Consider the following 14,959-nt stretch of genomic DNA (forward strand, 5'->3'; position numbering starts at 1 on the left):
CCTCCAGGGACTGACTTTCCTTCCAGCCACATTTTACAAATTGATACACCATCGGCGTATAGCTCATAAGTCCGTCGACAATCTTCTCTATTTTATCATGAATCTCGCTCCTGATTGATGGAGTAACTAAAGTTCTCGAACTCTACCCTGGAAGCGACGAAAAAGCCAGGGTTTAAATAGTGCACGAACCGGCCTGTACTTGCAATCAATGTCCTGCACTATGGAGGCATGAATACGCATTGTATTCATTTCCGCGAGATAATCCATACAGACGACTCATAGAACCCCAGCCTCCCATTCCATTCTAACTGCCACGGCATGTTTAGTTAGCTAGCCCCTTGTGCCAAGAGCGGGTTTTTATCCATCCGGAAAAGCCCTCGGAAATGCGTTTTCCGATCATTACCATGTTGGCTTTGCTTAAATTGGATATGAATGGTGCCATGATTTGGAATTTCTCGAATTCAGAAACCCCTGATAATAAAATTGAAGATTTTCTACATGAGTATGTGACAAGAATCTAAGATCCATGCCCCTTTTCAGTGGGGCATGTCAACCTTTAAATATCCCAGATGAACTGCTTCCGCGCCAAATGGAAAAAAAATATCACGTCTGAGAACAGCTGAAAGGACTCCGAACACTCCCTGTGTGGTACGAGTTTCGCTATAATCACCGTTAGCAAACTATCTCACTACAACTGCTCTCACAGATAGACTTACAATATCGTCAATGCTCGAGTACAGCCCACAGACCAGCACTGCCAGCCCCATGAGAAAGACCAAGAAATTGATAATAGCAAAAGGCAGGTTTTCCTTTGAGAAACACTTGCCCTTGCGAAGGAGTATCAACCACATAATTGGTGGTAGATAGAAGGAGAAGCCGGAAGTGAACAGCGCCGAGATAATGGAGAGCAAATCAGTGAAGAAAGGGATAGCCTCGGCGATAATCCAGGCGACGATAGTGATGACGGCAACGAAGAGAATCCACGTCATCCAACCCTTGGGTGTGTTGATATACCGAATAACGCTATTCTTGTAAACTCGGGCGTGAACCAATCGTCCGACAACGATCGCATTGATTGAGCCTGAGATGAATATGACCGGCAAAGCCACGCCGAAAGCAATTCGGCTAATAGTAGTACCAGCCGAAAGAAGGGCTGGAGACTGAACATCAGATCCAACAAATGCGTAGATAGTCGCTCCAGTCACGGTGTAAATGATGATTTCAATCAAACCCAAGACCCAGATAGACTTGGTGAAATCCGTGGGTGTGTGCATCTCTTCCATGAAAGAGAATTGACATGTGGCAAATGAATATGCGAAGACGATATCTCCGATAGCGACATAGGCTTCAGTGAACGTCACATTCTCCTTTGGGTAGGCGGACCAAGCTACCGCGGCAAGGCCTCCCGGTGAATTGCTTCCTTGAATACCTGTCGCGATAATCGTGATGCCGATAGCGATAAGAATGGAGGCAAAGTCAATATAACCGAGGATTGTGATATCGGCAAAAGAGGAAGGAATTGAGAGAAGAAACAGAATGATTGCAGAAACGATACCAAACACGAGAGAACAGATAGTGCTCTCTGTAATAGTAGCAAAAGCAATCGTGCCGGTGAGACAGTGCGAGCCGACGACGAAGATGAGCTGAATCACGAACACCGCAGAAAAGACTTCATAACCGACTCGGCCCAGCAGCAAGCCGCCGACATCTCCGTAATGTTGCACAGCAGGGAAGGCCAGCTTGACCTTGCCAATGATCCACGACGTATAGACAGCTATCAGCCCAATACCGACGCAGCAGACAACGCCGGCAATCATGCCTAGCGTCGCGAAGGCCTGTGGGATAGAAAGAGCACCCAATGCAATAGCATCGACAATAAGCATCAAAGTGAGCTGCTTCCAAGACAGGCGACTATATTTAGCTTCGCCCGCAGCCGTGATTTGTTGCTCGGCCTCACTCAAGTCGTAATCCTTGACATCTGAAGCTTGAAACATTGAAGGCGGATTGGGGTCTTCCATAGTTGTTTTCTTCCCTTGCCCTTCGACAAGTGACACGTCTGTGGTAGCATGCGCCATGTTCTCAGTGTTACTCATGGTGCTCAGTGGTGAATCTCTGCATGTGCACAACAATAGATAGTCTTCAAACCTCAAAGAGGGGTTGTCAATGCGGAGAAGGTCTCAAGACGAGGTACTGTATCACCGGGGCAGCGTCGGTAGCTAGTCCCAACCTGCAACTTGATCTCAAAATTCAAGGTAGCCAGCAAGAGCCAGACTTCCCCCGACCACTAGTTGGAGCTGCGTATTTGTTGAGGATGAAGGCCGTTTGACCAACCCCACAATGTCAATATACCCGGTACTTGACACAACCAAATCAACCTCTGGAGAGAAGATAGCTCAATAGCAGGATTCTTTCTCCTCTTTCCTTTCTTGCGGGGCTTCTCAATTCTCGAGACGAAATTTGCATGATCCGCGCTGCAGATTTCTATAGATCCACACCACGACGTAAGTGGCTTTGATTGGCTTAGTGTTAATTCTGCCCCACAACAAAAACAGCTACCATTGGCCATAATCATTTTTGTTAGTCAAATCATGGCAAGGTGCCCTGACTCACTATAGGGACTGCCAAGTCGACTGTTGAAAGGTTTTCAAATTGATTACCATATCCACGGTCTCAATGCCATCCTACAGCTTTTCCATGAGACATTATTTCGCGATTAGAGAATGTGCCGGTGGTCCAACCAAATAACGCAGCACTGAATATGTTTGAACTCAATTGGGCCTCGCATGGACTACGGTATTCTTGAGGCGAGAATCACATATGGGACGATGAACACTGGTTATATATATCTCAATTTACCAGCAGTAAGCTACCATTAAAAGCCTCCTTTGAAGGCCGAATATATTGTCATAGAGCAGCAAAATATGACATCTCCCAGTGAAGTCGTGAGCTTTGAACATGCGAGGTACTCGCTTACAGCAAGAACCTAAATCCTTGTGTAACTGCTTGCCCTGGAAGTCCATGCTCTTCATTTTCTTCCGCGTGTTCCAGGCCGTCAGCATAGATATTTGTCCCCTCTTCCTGGTCCAACTGTTTGTTCAACCGCCCGAGAACAATGCGAATGATAGTAGCAAAGCAAATTGTCATTGCCGACATGGCAATGTTGACCGAAAAAGCGGTTGTGTACCGAGGCCCCGCGGAATCTGTGATGACCTTTTAGTCCTGGTTATACGAGAGCGTTGGATTATCACGTACCAGGATATAAATAGGGAGTGTAAATCTGGCAGACATTGCTCAAACAATTGATGAGCGCGAGGGCTGCTGCTCTCTTTGTGGCAGGGCGAGGAAGAACTAGCGCATCGTAAGTAAATACTCAGCGTGAATCACTTGTTTATTGACTAACCGTTTGAGATATAACCAAGTAGCACGACGTATCCGGCATAAATACCTCCAATCATCAGACACATCGCACTGTAATAATAAGTTTAGCGGGTTTGCTAGTTAGATTCCACGAGCCTGACTTACACATATCGAGGAGCAAATTTTGTGGTAGACAGCGCAATCACAAACGAGGCAATGGCGATAATTGGTGGTAGTGCAATATGCAAGTATCTCTCCCCCGTTTTATCTGCGTGCCATGCATTGATCAGGACGACGATAGTACCGATCAAATATGGCGGGGTGGTAAGGAGGAGCGTGGTCACTTTGTCCTTGCCGAGACCAGACATAACACTTCACTCAGTTAATATAGAGAATTTCTCCATCACTGACTTGGACCTGAGACTCACATTGGGAAGAAAGTTGTGACAGCACCTGAGGCGGTGCATCCGTAGATTGCGCCAAGCAGCAGCCAGGCTTTGTAGTCCCTGGATAAGACGATCAGTACGCGTCAGTAGGTTCATTTCAACCATTGACATACATGAAAGCAAGCTTCGCCCCGTGGAACATGGACTGGTGTTGACTATCGACCCAGTCATCTTCACCAATATCTTCAGCAAGCCTCCAGGCTGCAAGCTCTTTCTCCTCGTCGGTGAGCCACGTGGTTGTTCGCGGAAGATCGGGGATAATGAAGATCGAAACGATTGCAACAAATATCTGTGCGATTGTTAGCGTCCTCACGTGGAATGTCTGGAAGCCACAATAAATTACAGTAATAGTCCCTTCAATGATAAATAGCCATCTCCAAGCAGCAATTCCTCGAGCGCCGTCGAGTCCACTAGTAATGCCAGCCGCAATCAAGCCAGAGAAAGCGCCGGAAAGTAGGGACCCAGAGTATAACAGAGCAGTTCGTTTAACGAGTTCCTTTCGAGTATACCAAGCCGATAGCAGGTAGAGGCAACCAGGCTAGATATACCATGTCAGTACCAACACAGTGTGATATGGACGAGCCTATCTTACAAAGTATGCAGCCTCCACAAAGCCAAGAATGAATCGACAGGCCAGGAGCCCTCCATAGTTTTGAGTTGCAGCGGTCGCACTGGAAATGATACCCCAGGCTAGCATACAGGTTGGAAGATAAATTGAAGGCTTGCCCAATTTGTTCAAAATCATGTTAGATGGCACTAAAATGTTGTTAGCAAAGGTCCACGACACTAGCTTGGCAAGATAATCTTACCCTGCATCAGCAAGTACCCAACAAACAGAATACTGACGGAGGTCTGGAACACCCAAATTTAGCGTGGAATTCCTGAATTCCTCATCGTGTATAATAAGGTTTTACCTGATACTGATCGCCGCGAAGGTTAAGGTCTTGCTGAAGCCCGGCCAGTTTTGCAGATGCTATGTTGTTCCGATCCAGGTAGTTCAAGATATACATGACGACCATCATGATGAGGAGTCTCAAATCGACTTTTCGCACAAGCTTTTTCTCCATGTGCTGCCTTTCCTCTGGGGTTAAACTTCGGAGGAATGCCGGCATTCCTTCCACCATCGGCCTTGGGTCATCCTTAGTTGACGGTGTGTATTCCACATGGTCTGATGAAGTACCCTTAGCATCAGGCATTTTGGCAAGCATACGGAGCGCAATTTGTTGATTTGAGTTCGGTCTTCGAATTCAAAGCCGTTTAAGGGGATTTCCAAGCCTAGCCAAGCTCTTGGCCACGCTTTGGTTTTTGTACTTCTGCTGTCGTGCTGGATGAATGGGTCTTTTCCGGGGAAGTGCGGGGTTGAGTGACGATCTGCTCCCAGCCCTCGCCGGAAAAGCTCCCGGATAAGTGATTTCATGGTGAACTTGATCCACTCTAAGAGTGGATTGTTTTGTAATATTTGACAGTACAATGAACTTATCTAACATGCCCCAATCTCCATATTCCAGGTGGGACAACCTCCATGCAGGTGTGAGAAGAGATTGGGGAGTGCTTAATTGGGTGGCATATGCCACTGGTCGCCGACTCTGAAGCCTTCTGGAAAAGGATCGGTTGAGTCCAAGACGACCTGCTTGAAGCTTGTAATCCAAGCTCGACCTTTAACGGTTGGTAGAACAGCCGGGTATTTACCGACCGTTGTGGTACCCCGAATCCGGCTAATAAACTCAGTGCCCAAGATGCTGCGATGCTTGAATACCTCTCCTTCCTGGATCTGGCCTCTGGAATGCATCACTGCCAGCCGAGCAGATGTCCCAGTACCACAAGGACTGCGATCAAATCGTCCAGGTGAAACCACAACGGCATTCGTGGCTACCTTCACGCCATCCTCTATTTTCAACGGCTCCGTGAATGCCAGAACGCTAAATCCCTTGATCCCGGAGTTTTCAGGATGTATCGGGGTATACGCAGCCTCCGTTGCGCGTTTGATTCTCTCTGCAATTTCCACCAGTTGACGGGACTGTTGATTGCTGACCATCAATCCCAAAGAAGCGGCATCCACCAACACATACATCATTCCTCCGTATGCAATATCGACAATTACTTCCCCAATTCCAGGAACGTTGACTTTATAGTCGAGTTCAAGAGCAAAGGAAGGGACATTGTCGAACTCCACGCTTTGGCACTTTCCTGCTTTGCATTCAGCAGTGACCGTGACAAGCCCGGCAGCAGTATCCAAGGTCACCTCAGTAACGGGCTCCTTCATTGGAATCATCCCGGTTTCCAATAGCACAGTCGTCGTGCAAATAATGTTGGACCCGGACATGGGCGCATATTCTTCGCTCTCCATAATCAAGAAACCAGCATCGGCACGAGGGTCGCATGGTGGTAGTACGAGATTTGTGTTCATCGACGCCCGGCCGCGAGGCTCGTTGAGAAGAAGTTGACGTAGGCTATCTTTCTTCGTTTCGAAATGGACAAGCTTGTCGAACATTGTCTTCCCGGGGACATCCAAGACACCACCAGTAATCACATCACCCACTTCTCCTTCGGCATGGCAGCCGACGACGTTTATCGAGCGTGAGAATGGCATGGTCGATCCGGCTTCGATTCCCTGAACAGCAAAGATGTTTTACCAAGGGTGTGTTACTCGATAGTAATGAAGGTTCGTCCCCCTAGGATCTCAGACCATTGAAATTCAGGCAGGCCTCATACTGAGAGAGCCTGGGCTTTGGCTCGGTTATAAATGGTACTTTTCACGACCAGGGGGATTCCCGACTTCTTGACCATTGGGTCATCTGGTTAAACGAGAAGGTGGTTCCAGATATTTGTTGGGAAGTGGTCCCACGATATTTGCTTTTTTGGGGGGAAACTTTGACGTATTTGAATCCGTAATGGCTGGCGCTTTAAGCGCTGTATAATTGTGATTGTCTCCTCACGAACACCTTTAGCCAAGACGCACAGGTCGCGATCAGAGAATGGCCCCGCAAAAGATCGCACTAGACCCCTGCATATCGGCGTCTAGCTCCATAATCCGAGGCAAGTAACCCGCTATTATTCGATTTGCCTATAGAAACAGAAGGTTTGGCTGGTCGAGAACGGCTGAGCTGCTCCATAATTCGCAAACGACCGAGCCTGATGCCAAGGTCGATCGATCTTCTAGTCATGTGGAGAGCGACCATGCAAGAATAATCACCTGCACAGCGGCCCCTTTCCCTTTGGGCTGATGGTGCATATCGTATGCATTTCGCATAGACTTTGGGGCTTGTTGAGGAGTCGAATCACACCAAGAAGTTGTTTGATTTCCAGGCTTTGGACTGGTTATAGAGTGACCCCCCCCCCCTTCAAAGCTCCTTGTATTAGTCATGGTCACGTGGGAACCCCTCCTCCAGCTCCTGCTTAGCCTACTCCACGGGTAAAAAGCTAAGTGGGGCAGGTACCATGTTCCATATCCTTATGCACACTGACTGTACATATGCGAAATCATACCAGACTCGGAACACGGCCATACTCGGACTCGCCGCGGACCCTGATAAGCCTTTGCTCCCGAGCACTTCCTCTCAACAGAAACAAAGAAAACCAAAAAGCCAAGAAACGGGGGCCAAGTCCATCCAACCTTTCTATCTCTCTCTGTGACAATCTATATGGACCGAGGCTTCGTCAACGATGGCTGCAATTTCCTCTTATCTGAGATATTCTGCTGCAGACAGACGGTACTATACCCGCTGAGAACATGTCCAACCTAAAGCTAACCCAAACAGATCGGGGTGTCCTCGCCTTTCTCTTACATTTGATGCAAAGCCGAGCATTGACTTAGAGGTTGACACGTCGTACGCTATCACTTTCACTATCACTCGGGAAGCGGATGATCCCGAAAGGCGACCGTGCATTTTCCACTAGGATCCGATCGAGGATGGATTCGGCCAGCCCGGCTTCATGCTATTTCGGCGGATTCCTATAGGAAATCCAAATTTTGGCTGGCATCCAGTCTCGATCAACCCTAGTCAGTCGCTAGCAAAGTCCATTCAGCCACGAGAAGTATCGACATCGGATCCATACATCGAAGAACTGCTTCTAGGCGCCAGCGTTTTATGGGAGGTTTCCTTGCCGACTGTCTACTTCGACTCCTTCTAACCGGGGCAGTTTTACCAGACCCTGTGGGTAGGTGGACAAATCCCTCTGTGGGACTGGGGCACATTGGCGGAGTACCGGAACTACAGATTAAGCCCTAAATCCCCGTCATTGATCCTTCCTATCTCGGAGATACAGTCGCTGTATATTTTCAACGAAGAAAGCGACTTTGACGATGTAGGCCCGTTACCACCTTCGCCTTAGCCACTTCTGACGTCTGCCCGAATGGGTAGCGCCCCAATCCTAAACTTAAGCATTGCTGGACCTGCTACACTGTCGCTAAAAGACTACGACCCCTTAAGTCGTCTTCGATATGCTGTGACGGCCATACTATTATACGAAGCGGCCCCTAATATCTCTCGCAGAGAACCTATTGTGTTTCATACGTTCCTATTTAAGGATGTCTATTGGCGTCAAGAGGGATTTAGGCTCTACCGTAAAGAAAATGGCGAGTGGTAGCCATATAAAATACGGGGATCCTTCACGCATCATCGGTATAGAGTTCCAAACCCCGTGTCAAAGAATGTGGGCCGTAACGAAGACAATGACTTTAATGCACTTAATCCGGGTGAGTTGTGGTCGTTCACGCGGCGAGTGACTGATTTCCCAGAAAACGTGGTGCCTAGGGATACGCTCCGGTACTGTTATAAGGGAACTCAACTCGACTGGTGGGATTGGGGTCATTTTCAAGATCATGAAGACACGGTAGTTACCATTGAGGGCAAAGTCCGCGAGCCAAAAGATAACGGAGGCCGACCTACGCTTATCGTACTAGCTAGTAACTACGTGGAGTTCACGGTGGTTGAATAAACATCCCCTAATAGTTGGAGCGCTCGAATCCAATATCCGTTCAGAAGATTCATGATAGCAAGACATCCGTCAATGTGCAACGTTTCCCAAAAGTGGCTCGGTTTCGCCTCCTGGTGCACCGTCTTTACTCGAAGACGACCGCTGTAGACCTAAGGCAAGAAGCACCGCCTGGCTAAGTGCAAAGACAAAGTTGTCAACAATAATCTATCCGATAACGCCGTACCAAATAGAGAAACTACGCCAACTGAATTCACCTTCCGACTTCTCATAGGGAAAAGGAAGAGCCTATATCAACGTCACCGATACCAACGTGAAAACAACGGCTTATATAGCGAGGCCCGGTAGACTCAACGCATTTAGAAACGGTGTAGTCAGGATTTCACGAGCTTGATGGTAGATACCCATAAAGCCCAGAATCGTGAGAATTGGGTAAGTGAGAATACTGTGTACTACGTAAAAGATACTGGCGAAGAATTGTTGATCTAATCCTTGAAATGGTGACGTGGCTTCTAGGATCCAGGGTAGGGGTATAATCGAGACGAAAAGATAATAAACGTATGCGGTAATAAGGGAGGTTCTACGGTCGCCGTAGAGAATAATTCGAACGAATCTGCAGGAGAAGAGGTAAGTTTCTAAATGGATCTATATCTTAAATTAGGACGTGATCCTCAGTGACAAGAAAAGGACTGTGACTATGGCAAAGTGCCATAGATTGAATCGGTCCCCTTGGCTTGGCGGATCATGAAGGAGGATGTTGCCGTCAGATCTAACATCAATATATAGTGAAAATATGGAGATAGTGAGCTGTTCTGTTGCCCGAAACATAAAATAGAGAGCGAAGAGATTCCGTGAGTAGTGTGTGTCGTCTGGATTCGGAAGATTTGGGGGTAAAACGAATCGATCGTGAGGATCAAAAGGATGCCATCAGGGTTCAGTACCAATAGTAGTCGATTCAACAGGTATACGTACACCCGGGACCATATAGGGGGCTCTGGTAATGACATTATCGCGTTTGTGAGGCGAGTTTGTACGTAGTTAGGCAGAGTTGGTAGGCGGACTAGAGCCTTAATTATACCTATCAGAGGCTCAGAGCAAGCCAGGATGGTACAGGCTACTGGCCTAATCAGAAAAACAAAATCGAAGGTGAAATCAAGTGGAGTCAGATGGCAGGTTAAACTATCGTGTGGGCCTGTGGGTAGCTCGGATAAACGACGTTGCAATGTGTCAAAGGTGCTATTACAAGACTTGTGCGCTAGTTTCGCCCTCCGCTCGTGGCAATTTGACTTGATGCGATCGGTTAGCTCGCCACACTTTAGGACAAAAGACCACACAGACCCTTTGACTTTCGGAGTTTGTTTTTAACCCGTTGTGGCTCACTTGACCCCTGCTGGAATTTTGGAGATCTTCGGTGGCCAGTACCCGTTCGACTAATACCCAGTCAACACTGATATAGAGTCCGGTCGAAATGCACTCTATACCCTGTGGTTATTTGACATGCGCTTTCCGGTGGTTCCGGCCTTACTGTTGGTAACTAAACACCATTGAGGATGTCCTAGGAACGGGTCCTTTTGCGGTTAGGTTGTCCACTTTCAGTTCGCACTACGATTTATTGAACTACATAGTTATGTAGTCCTGAAGGTGGGTCTATCCACTACGCTGGCCAACTCCGTTTTTCTTTACGCAGGCGATCGAAGGGTCTTGTCAAATACTCCGTACTATGCCACATATTTTAACAGTAAGGTAATTCTTGTTTAATGGGTTGTACAAGTGGAGCTGATCAAATACTTCTCGAGGGGCAGTGTATTTAACCTTTTAATACTGCACTAGGTTTAAGGCCGGGTTTACAGCCTTAGGCATGAAGCTTTATCCCTGTCAAGCTTTCTGGTCCTGGGATGGGCAGGTTCCCTTCTAGGAGGGTTGAAACCCTCCAGGATCGCGGGTTAGCTTCCTAGGAGTGTAATGTCTGTCTCTGGGAACATGTACAACCTCTCGACCGGCCGGAGCGGAAGGAGGCAGTTCTGGGAGGAACGGTTTGTTGTCTGAAAGCAAGGGCGGGGACACCTGTACTTATAGATGGACGCTGCATAGCTGCCTTAGGGCGGCTGGGACAGTCTATGAATAAATCAATCAATCAATCAATCAATCAATCATGTACAGCCTCTCCTGGAAGCTGTATTGCTCCTGGGACTCTTTCGTCTTCATGTCTAGATAGACCAATTTGACTCAGATCTCTCTTTTTGCTTCCTTGCGCAGGTGTCGATGACACCATCAATGAACAAGCCGTCCTGCATCCTGGCACGACGCAAAACCCCATCCCATTCGATGATATCTCGCCAATGCCCCGGTGGACCTCTAACAGGACGAGGGAGCGGTTGATCCAGAGTTCGCCAACGAACAGGAGGCATACGACTACTACGAGGAAGCCTTATATAACGACGACGAGGCTATATATAGCGACCCCGAAGCCTACCTAGCCGACCAGGACGAGGACAATCCCGAGTTCGAATCCGTTGCGCAGCTTGACACTCGGGCCGCTATGTAAAGCCTCGTTTGTGGGTGTGTGGCCCCTGTCCGGTCACGTGGTCGGCCATGCTGAGCGGGGAAAGTGAGCACGACACGGCTTCCCGTCCTGGAGAAGTTTCATCCGCTTCGTGATGCATGGTTCTCTCTAAAGACAACTGCCGGGGTCCGAGTGTGATACGATCGTGATGGCTTGAAGCCGCAATGGGGGCTCGATCTCGCTCAGGGTGCTTGTCCTGTCGGCGTCGCAAGAAAAAATGTGACGAGACGAAGCCGATCTGCGCGGCTTGCCTGCGCAATGCCCTCAACTGTGTCTGGCCAGACACAAGCCCGCTAAAAGCAATCTCCGAGGTAGTGTCAATTCCGCAACAGCAAATGCAAACGTTCTCTGCCCGCCCCGTACCTGCATCTAACGCGTGGGCCCTTACTATTGGTGCCCCCAGGGACCTGCCAATCGTGACTATCCCTGCTTCCCCATCCAATTTTCCTCTGTTAGGATCGGCGGCTTCGGGATCGGAGACATGGAGACTACTGGATCACTACTTGAAAGATACGGCAAACCGCCTCGCATGTCTTCAGGATAGCGAAAATCCGTTTCTTCATACAATCCTGCCGGTTGCGCTCGGCGATGAACTTGTAATGAATTCAATCCTGGCCCTTTCGGGAGTCCATATGATGCAACGGCTTCCCCAGTTGAACCTCGAAATGCAGTCCTTGACCTGGTCTCGGTATACTCGAGCATTACAGCAACTCAGGATAGACTTGTCAGAGACTCTCAATGACGCCAGTAACGTAGATGCTGCCTGGCGTGCTTTGCTAGTTGTCTTAATATTCTATCTTCTAGAGGTAGGTGTTTCTATGTCTCCTTAATCTAAATCTCATACTCACAAAATTCAAAGGCCACGAGGGGTAATGACCCAAAAGCCATGCAGCGACATCTAGATGGGGCTCATCATCTAATGGCTCATGTGCTACGCTCCACTGAAACGCCCACCCAGCCAAGTATTGTATCGTTCGCGACCGAACTTTATGTATACAATGCTGCTCTCGCATCGTTTACTACGAACTCTCCGCCTGCCCTGATCATGTCCCCTAGCATGGGGCTGAATGGCTTTGGTAGCACAGACCGCGAAATCGGTGTCCTATGTGGCTGCGCCTACGAGCTTTTCACCTTGGTGCCACACGTCTCAGCACTTCTCCGAAACTCCGCCTCCTGCGACTCGTCGATGACATCCAGCAAAGAAGGTCTGACGATGGAGTACTTGAACATTAGAGGACAGATTGAGAACTGGAAACCTCGCAGCAATCAGCGAGAGTTGGTGCTTTGTGCAGAGCTTTATCAGCAGAGTCTATTATTGCTCCTGGATTACCGCTTTGCCAGCGAGTCAACCGACGATATCGTTGATAACGCATTTTGGAAGCTCAACTCGATCATATCTCAGTTGCCTCCAAACTCCCCCATCGCAACGACAGCAAACTGGCCACTTTTCGCTTTCGGGATTCATGCTCGAAAATCCTATCATAGAGAGATAATTCGGTCATATCTACAATCACTTGTCGAATTCTTTGGGATGGGAGTGATGTCAACGGCGCTCAGGCAGCTTGAAGAGCTTTGGATGTCGGAGCCTGGTCAGGATGTGATTAGCAAGTTCTTTACGAACCAGAACGAACTGCTATTGATATGTTGAGCGCTATGTATCCAGTCATGTTTTGTTTTTATCTGTACAATACCCCCAAGAACCTTGAAATGAAAGATTATATATGTGGTTAGCATCATCTCGCAAGCGTGCTCAGTGATGAACCTACTCCAGCAAAAGCTGAAACATGTACACTTCCATATCTTCATTCCTGAGAGCTCGGTTTGGGTATGCTTGGTCACACTCTGTGATGGTTTAATGCCCTGACCCGCAGGATCTTGCTCGGAGAACCGCATCAGCTCCGATGAGTTCAAGCGACTTGTAGTTAGAGTACACCATGTCATCACCCTTGCAGCTTCCTAAACTTGGCTTGTGGATGATCGCTGGGGGCCGGGGCCCGGGGCCCGGGGGTCTTCCAGAGGCCCCTCAAGCCAACTTTGATAGGCTGCCATTGAAGAACTGCGGGGCTTGCTTGATACCTAGCTAAGCTGTACTCTACGCGCCGGATTACAAGACCTGCATTGGATTGATAATATTGTAACCAAATATCGTAGAAAATTCTCGGATTTGAGGGATTTATGCTTTCTATATGCTATCTATGTGCTCAGTAGTTTGGCCGTCTATATTGAGAATCAAGAAGGCAAATAAATACGGGTCCCAGCCATTGTGTCTCTAGCAAACCACATTAACGTAATTCCCACTTGCGAATCCATCCACGATCGCTTGAATGCTGGCTTGCTGTCGCTCAATGCTCTCCGAGCTATACCAAGCCAGATGCGGTGACAAGGTCAAACCAGGGATGTCGCTCGAAAGCAACAAACTGTTCTCCTTAGTGGCTGGCTCGATCGGGAATACATCCGTTGCATAGCCGGCTATCTTTCTGGCCTTTAGAGCCGCAACTATAGCTTCTTCGTCGACGAGACCCCCTCGGCCGACGTTGATCACAACACCATTGGACTGAATCAATTGCAGCTCCTTTTCGGAGATCATATTGACCGTTGACTCGTCTAGCGGGCAAGTCAACACGAGAACGGTCGATTGCCGAAGCACGGTATCAAACGCAGCGCGTCCATCTCGGATGCTCGCATCGGGTATTCCCCGTCTGTCTGCAATCAAGACTTTCATACCCAAAGCTCGAGCGAATACTTCGATCTTTTTCCCTGGATAACCCGTAGACATTAGCGACGGTTCCCGTTGGACAAATTTGGAGCGTTCTCTATCAAAAACTTACCAATCTTGCCATACCCGATAAGGCCCAAAGTATCTTGGCTTATGGGAGTGGGTAATCGGTCATATGCGGTCATCCCCGTTGACTCAAGCTCCCACTCCTTCCCAGAAATCACCCAATTATGCGCCCGGATAATGTTTCGCTTGGCGGCAAAATACAGTGCAATTGCATGTTCGGCAACGGCTTCCGTAGTCGCTGCGGGTGTGTTGCAGACGCGGATCCCGCGCGCCCGACATGCCTGAACATTGATGTGATCAACCCCGACAATTGACACACAGATGAGCTTGAGATGAGGGCACTGAGCAATCGTTTCAGCCGTAATAGGAACCGCGGAAGTCACGGCGATAGTGGCATGATGGAGACGCTCTGCTACCTCTGTTCCTTTTGTGTTATGGTATTCGATAAGAGTGTGCGGGGTACGGAATGCTGGCATCGCATGCTGGCAAACGTCTAGTGCAACGATAACTTCGGGCATTGTTGGAGGCTAGTATATAAAGATGCAACTCTTTTTGGCGTAATTGCTCAGTACTTGAAGGGAACTTGTGGAGTGTCGTGGGCACGAGTTAATTTCTACCTCGGATTCTTCCACCGATTTCGGCAGCGACATGCGCTTGGCGGGAACCGATCGTTATCTTTGTCTAGCTTCGAGCTCCTTGATACGGCCCGTAAAGGTATAAATAAGTATAGTATGCCCTGCTAAGTCTTGACCGGATTTTATTTCGTCTAATGTTATTTTCTCTATGTTACAGCATGGGAGCATTGATCCTGCTTGGAAGTAGGCACAACGAGGTATCTCCACGGCCTAGAATTAATAGTCGTTCATTGCTCATATA

The 14,959-nt window shown here is 48.4% G+C and overlaps 6 protein-coding genes across 6 annotated transcripts; 2 read left to right on the forward strand and 4 right to left on the reverse strand.

Moving 5' to 3' along the window:
• Positions 1-603: 603 nt before the first annotated feature.
• N7496_009886 (N amino acid transport system protein) lies at positions 604-2,093 on the reverse strand (the record flags this gene model as incomplete). The annotated part of the gene is made up of 2 exons (XM_056702799.1): positions 604-660; positions 717-2,093. 2 exons carry the CDS (start codon positions 2,091-2,093, stop codon positions 604-606), a joined length of 1,434 nt encoding a protein of 477 aa, XP_056551799.1.
• An 877-nt stretch (positions 2,094-2,970) lies between these two features.
• Positions 2,971-5,011, reverse strand: N7496_009887 (MFS general substrate transporter; the record flags this gene model as incomplete). The annotated part of the gene is made up of 10 exons (XM_056702800.1): positions 2,971-3,200; positions 3,253-3,348; positions 3,401-3,468; positions 3,523-3,729; positions 3,786-3,863; positions 3,917-4,092; positions 4,147-4,341; positions 4,396-4,559; positions 4,613-4,655; positions 4,718-5,011. 10 exons carry the CDS (start codon positions 5,009-5,011, stop codon positions 2,971-2,973), a joined length of 1,551 nt encoding a protein of 516 aa, XP_056551800.1.
• Positions 5,012-5,355: 344 nt separating this feature from the next.
• N7496_009888 (proline racemase family protein) lies at positions 5,356-6,393 on the reverse strand (the record flags this gene model as incomplete). The annotated part of the gene is made up of 1 exon (XM_056702801.1): positions 5,356-6,393. The coding sequence occupies one exon, from the start codon at positions 6,391-6,393 to the stop codon at positions 5,356-5,358; it is 1,038 nt and encodes a 345-aa protein (XP_056551801.1).
• A 4,325-nt stretch (positions 6,394-10,718) lies between these two features.
• Positions 10,719-11,283, forward strand: N7496_009889 (uncharacterized protein; the record flags this gene model as incomplete). The annotated part of the gene is made up of 2 exons (XM_056702802.1): positions 10,719-10,778; positions 11,101-11,283. The coding sequence occupies 2 exons, from the start codon at positions 10,719-10,721 to the stop codon at positions 11,281-11,283; spliced, it is 243 nt and encodes an 80-aa protein (XP_056551802.1).
• A 182-nt stretch (positions 11,284-11,465) lies between these two features.
• N7496_009890 (Zn(II)2Cys6 transcription factor) lies at positions 11,466-12,949 on the forward strand (the record flags this gene model as incomplete). Its single annotated transcript, XM_056702803.1, has 2 exons — positions 11,466-12,107; positions 12,161-12,949. The coding sequence occupies 2 exons, from the start codon at positions 11,466-11,468 to the stop codon at positions 12,947-12,949; spliced, it is 1,431 nt and encodes a 476-aa protein (XP_056551803.1).
• A 621-nt stretch (positions 12,950-13,570) lies between these two features.
• On the reverse strand, positions 13,571-14,601 carry N7496_009891 (uncharacterized protein; the record flags this gene model as incomplete). Its single annotated transcript, XM_056702804.1, has 2 exons — positions 13,571-14,058; positions 14,130-14,601. The coding sequence occupies 2 exons, from the start codon at positions 14,599-14,601 to the stop codon at positions 13,571-13,573; spliced, it is 960 nt and encodes a 319-aa protein (XP_056551804.1).
• Between the last annotated feature and the right edge of the window lie 358 nt (positions 14,602-14,959).

The sequence above is a fragment of the Penicillium cataractarum genome, assembly GCF_028827025.1.
Source record: "Penicillium cataractarum strain IBT 29864 chromosome Unknown utg000008l, whole genome shotgun sequence".
Classification (NCBI taxonomy): Eukaryota; Fungi; Ascomycota; class Eurotiomycetes; order Eurotiales; family Aspergillaceae; genus Penicillium; species Penicillium cataractarum.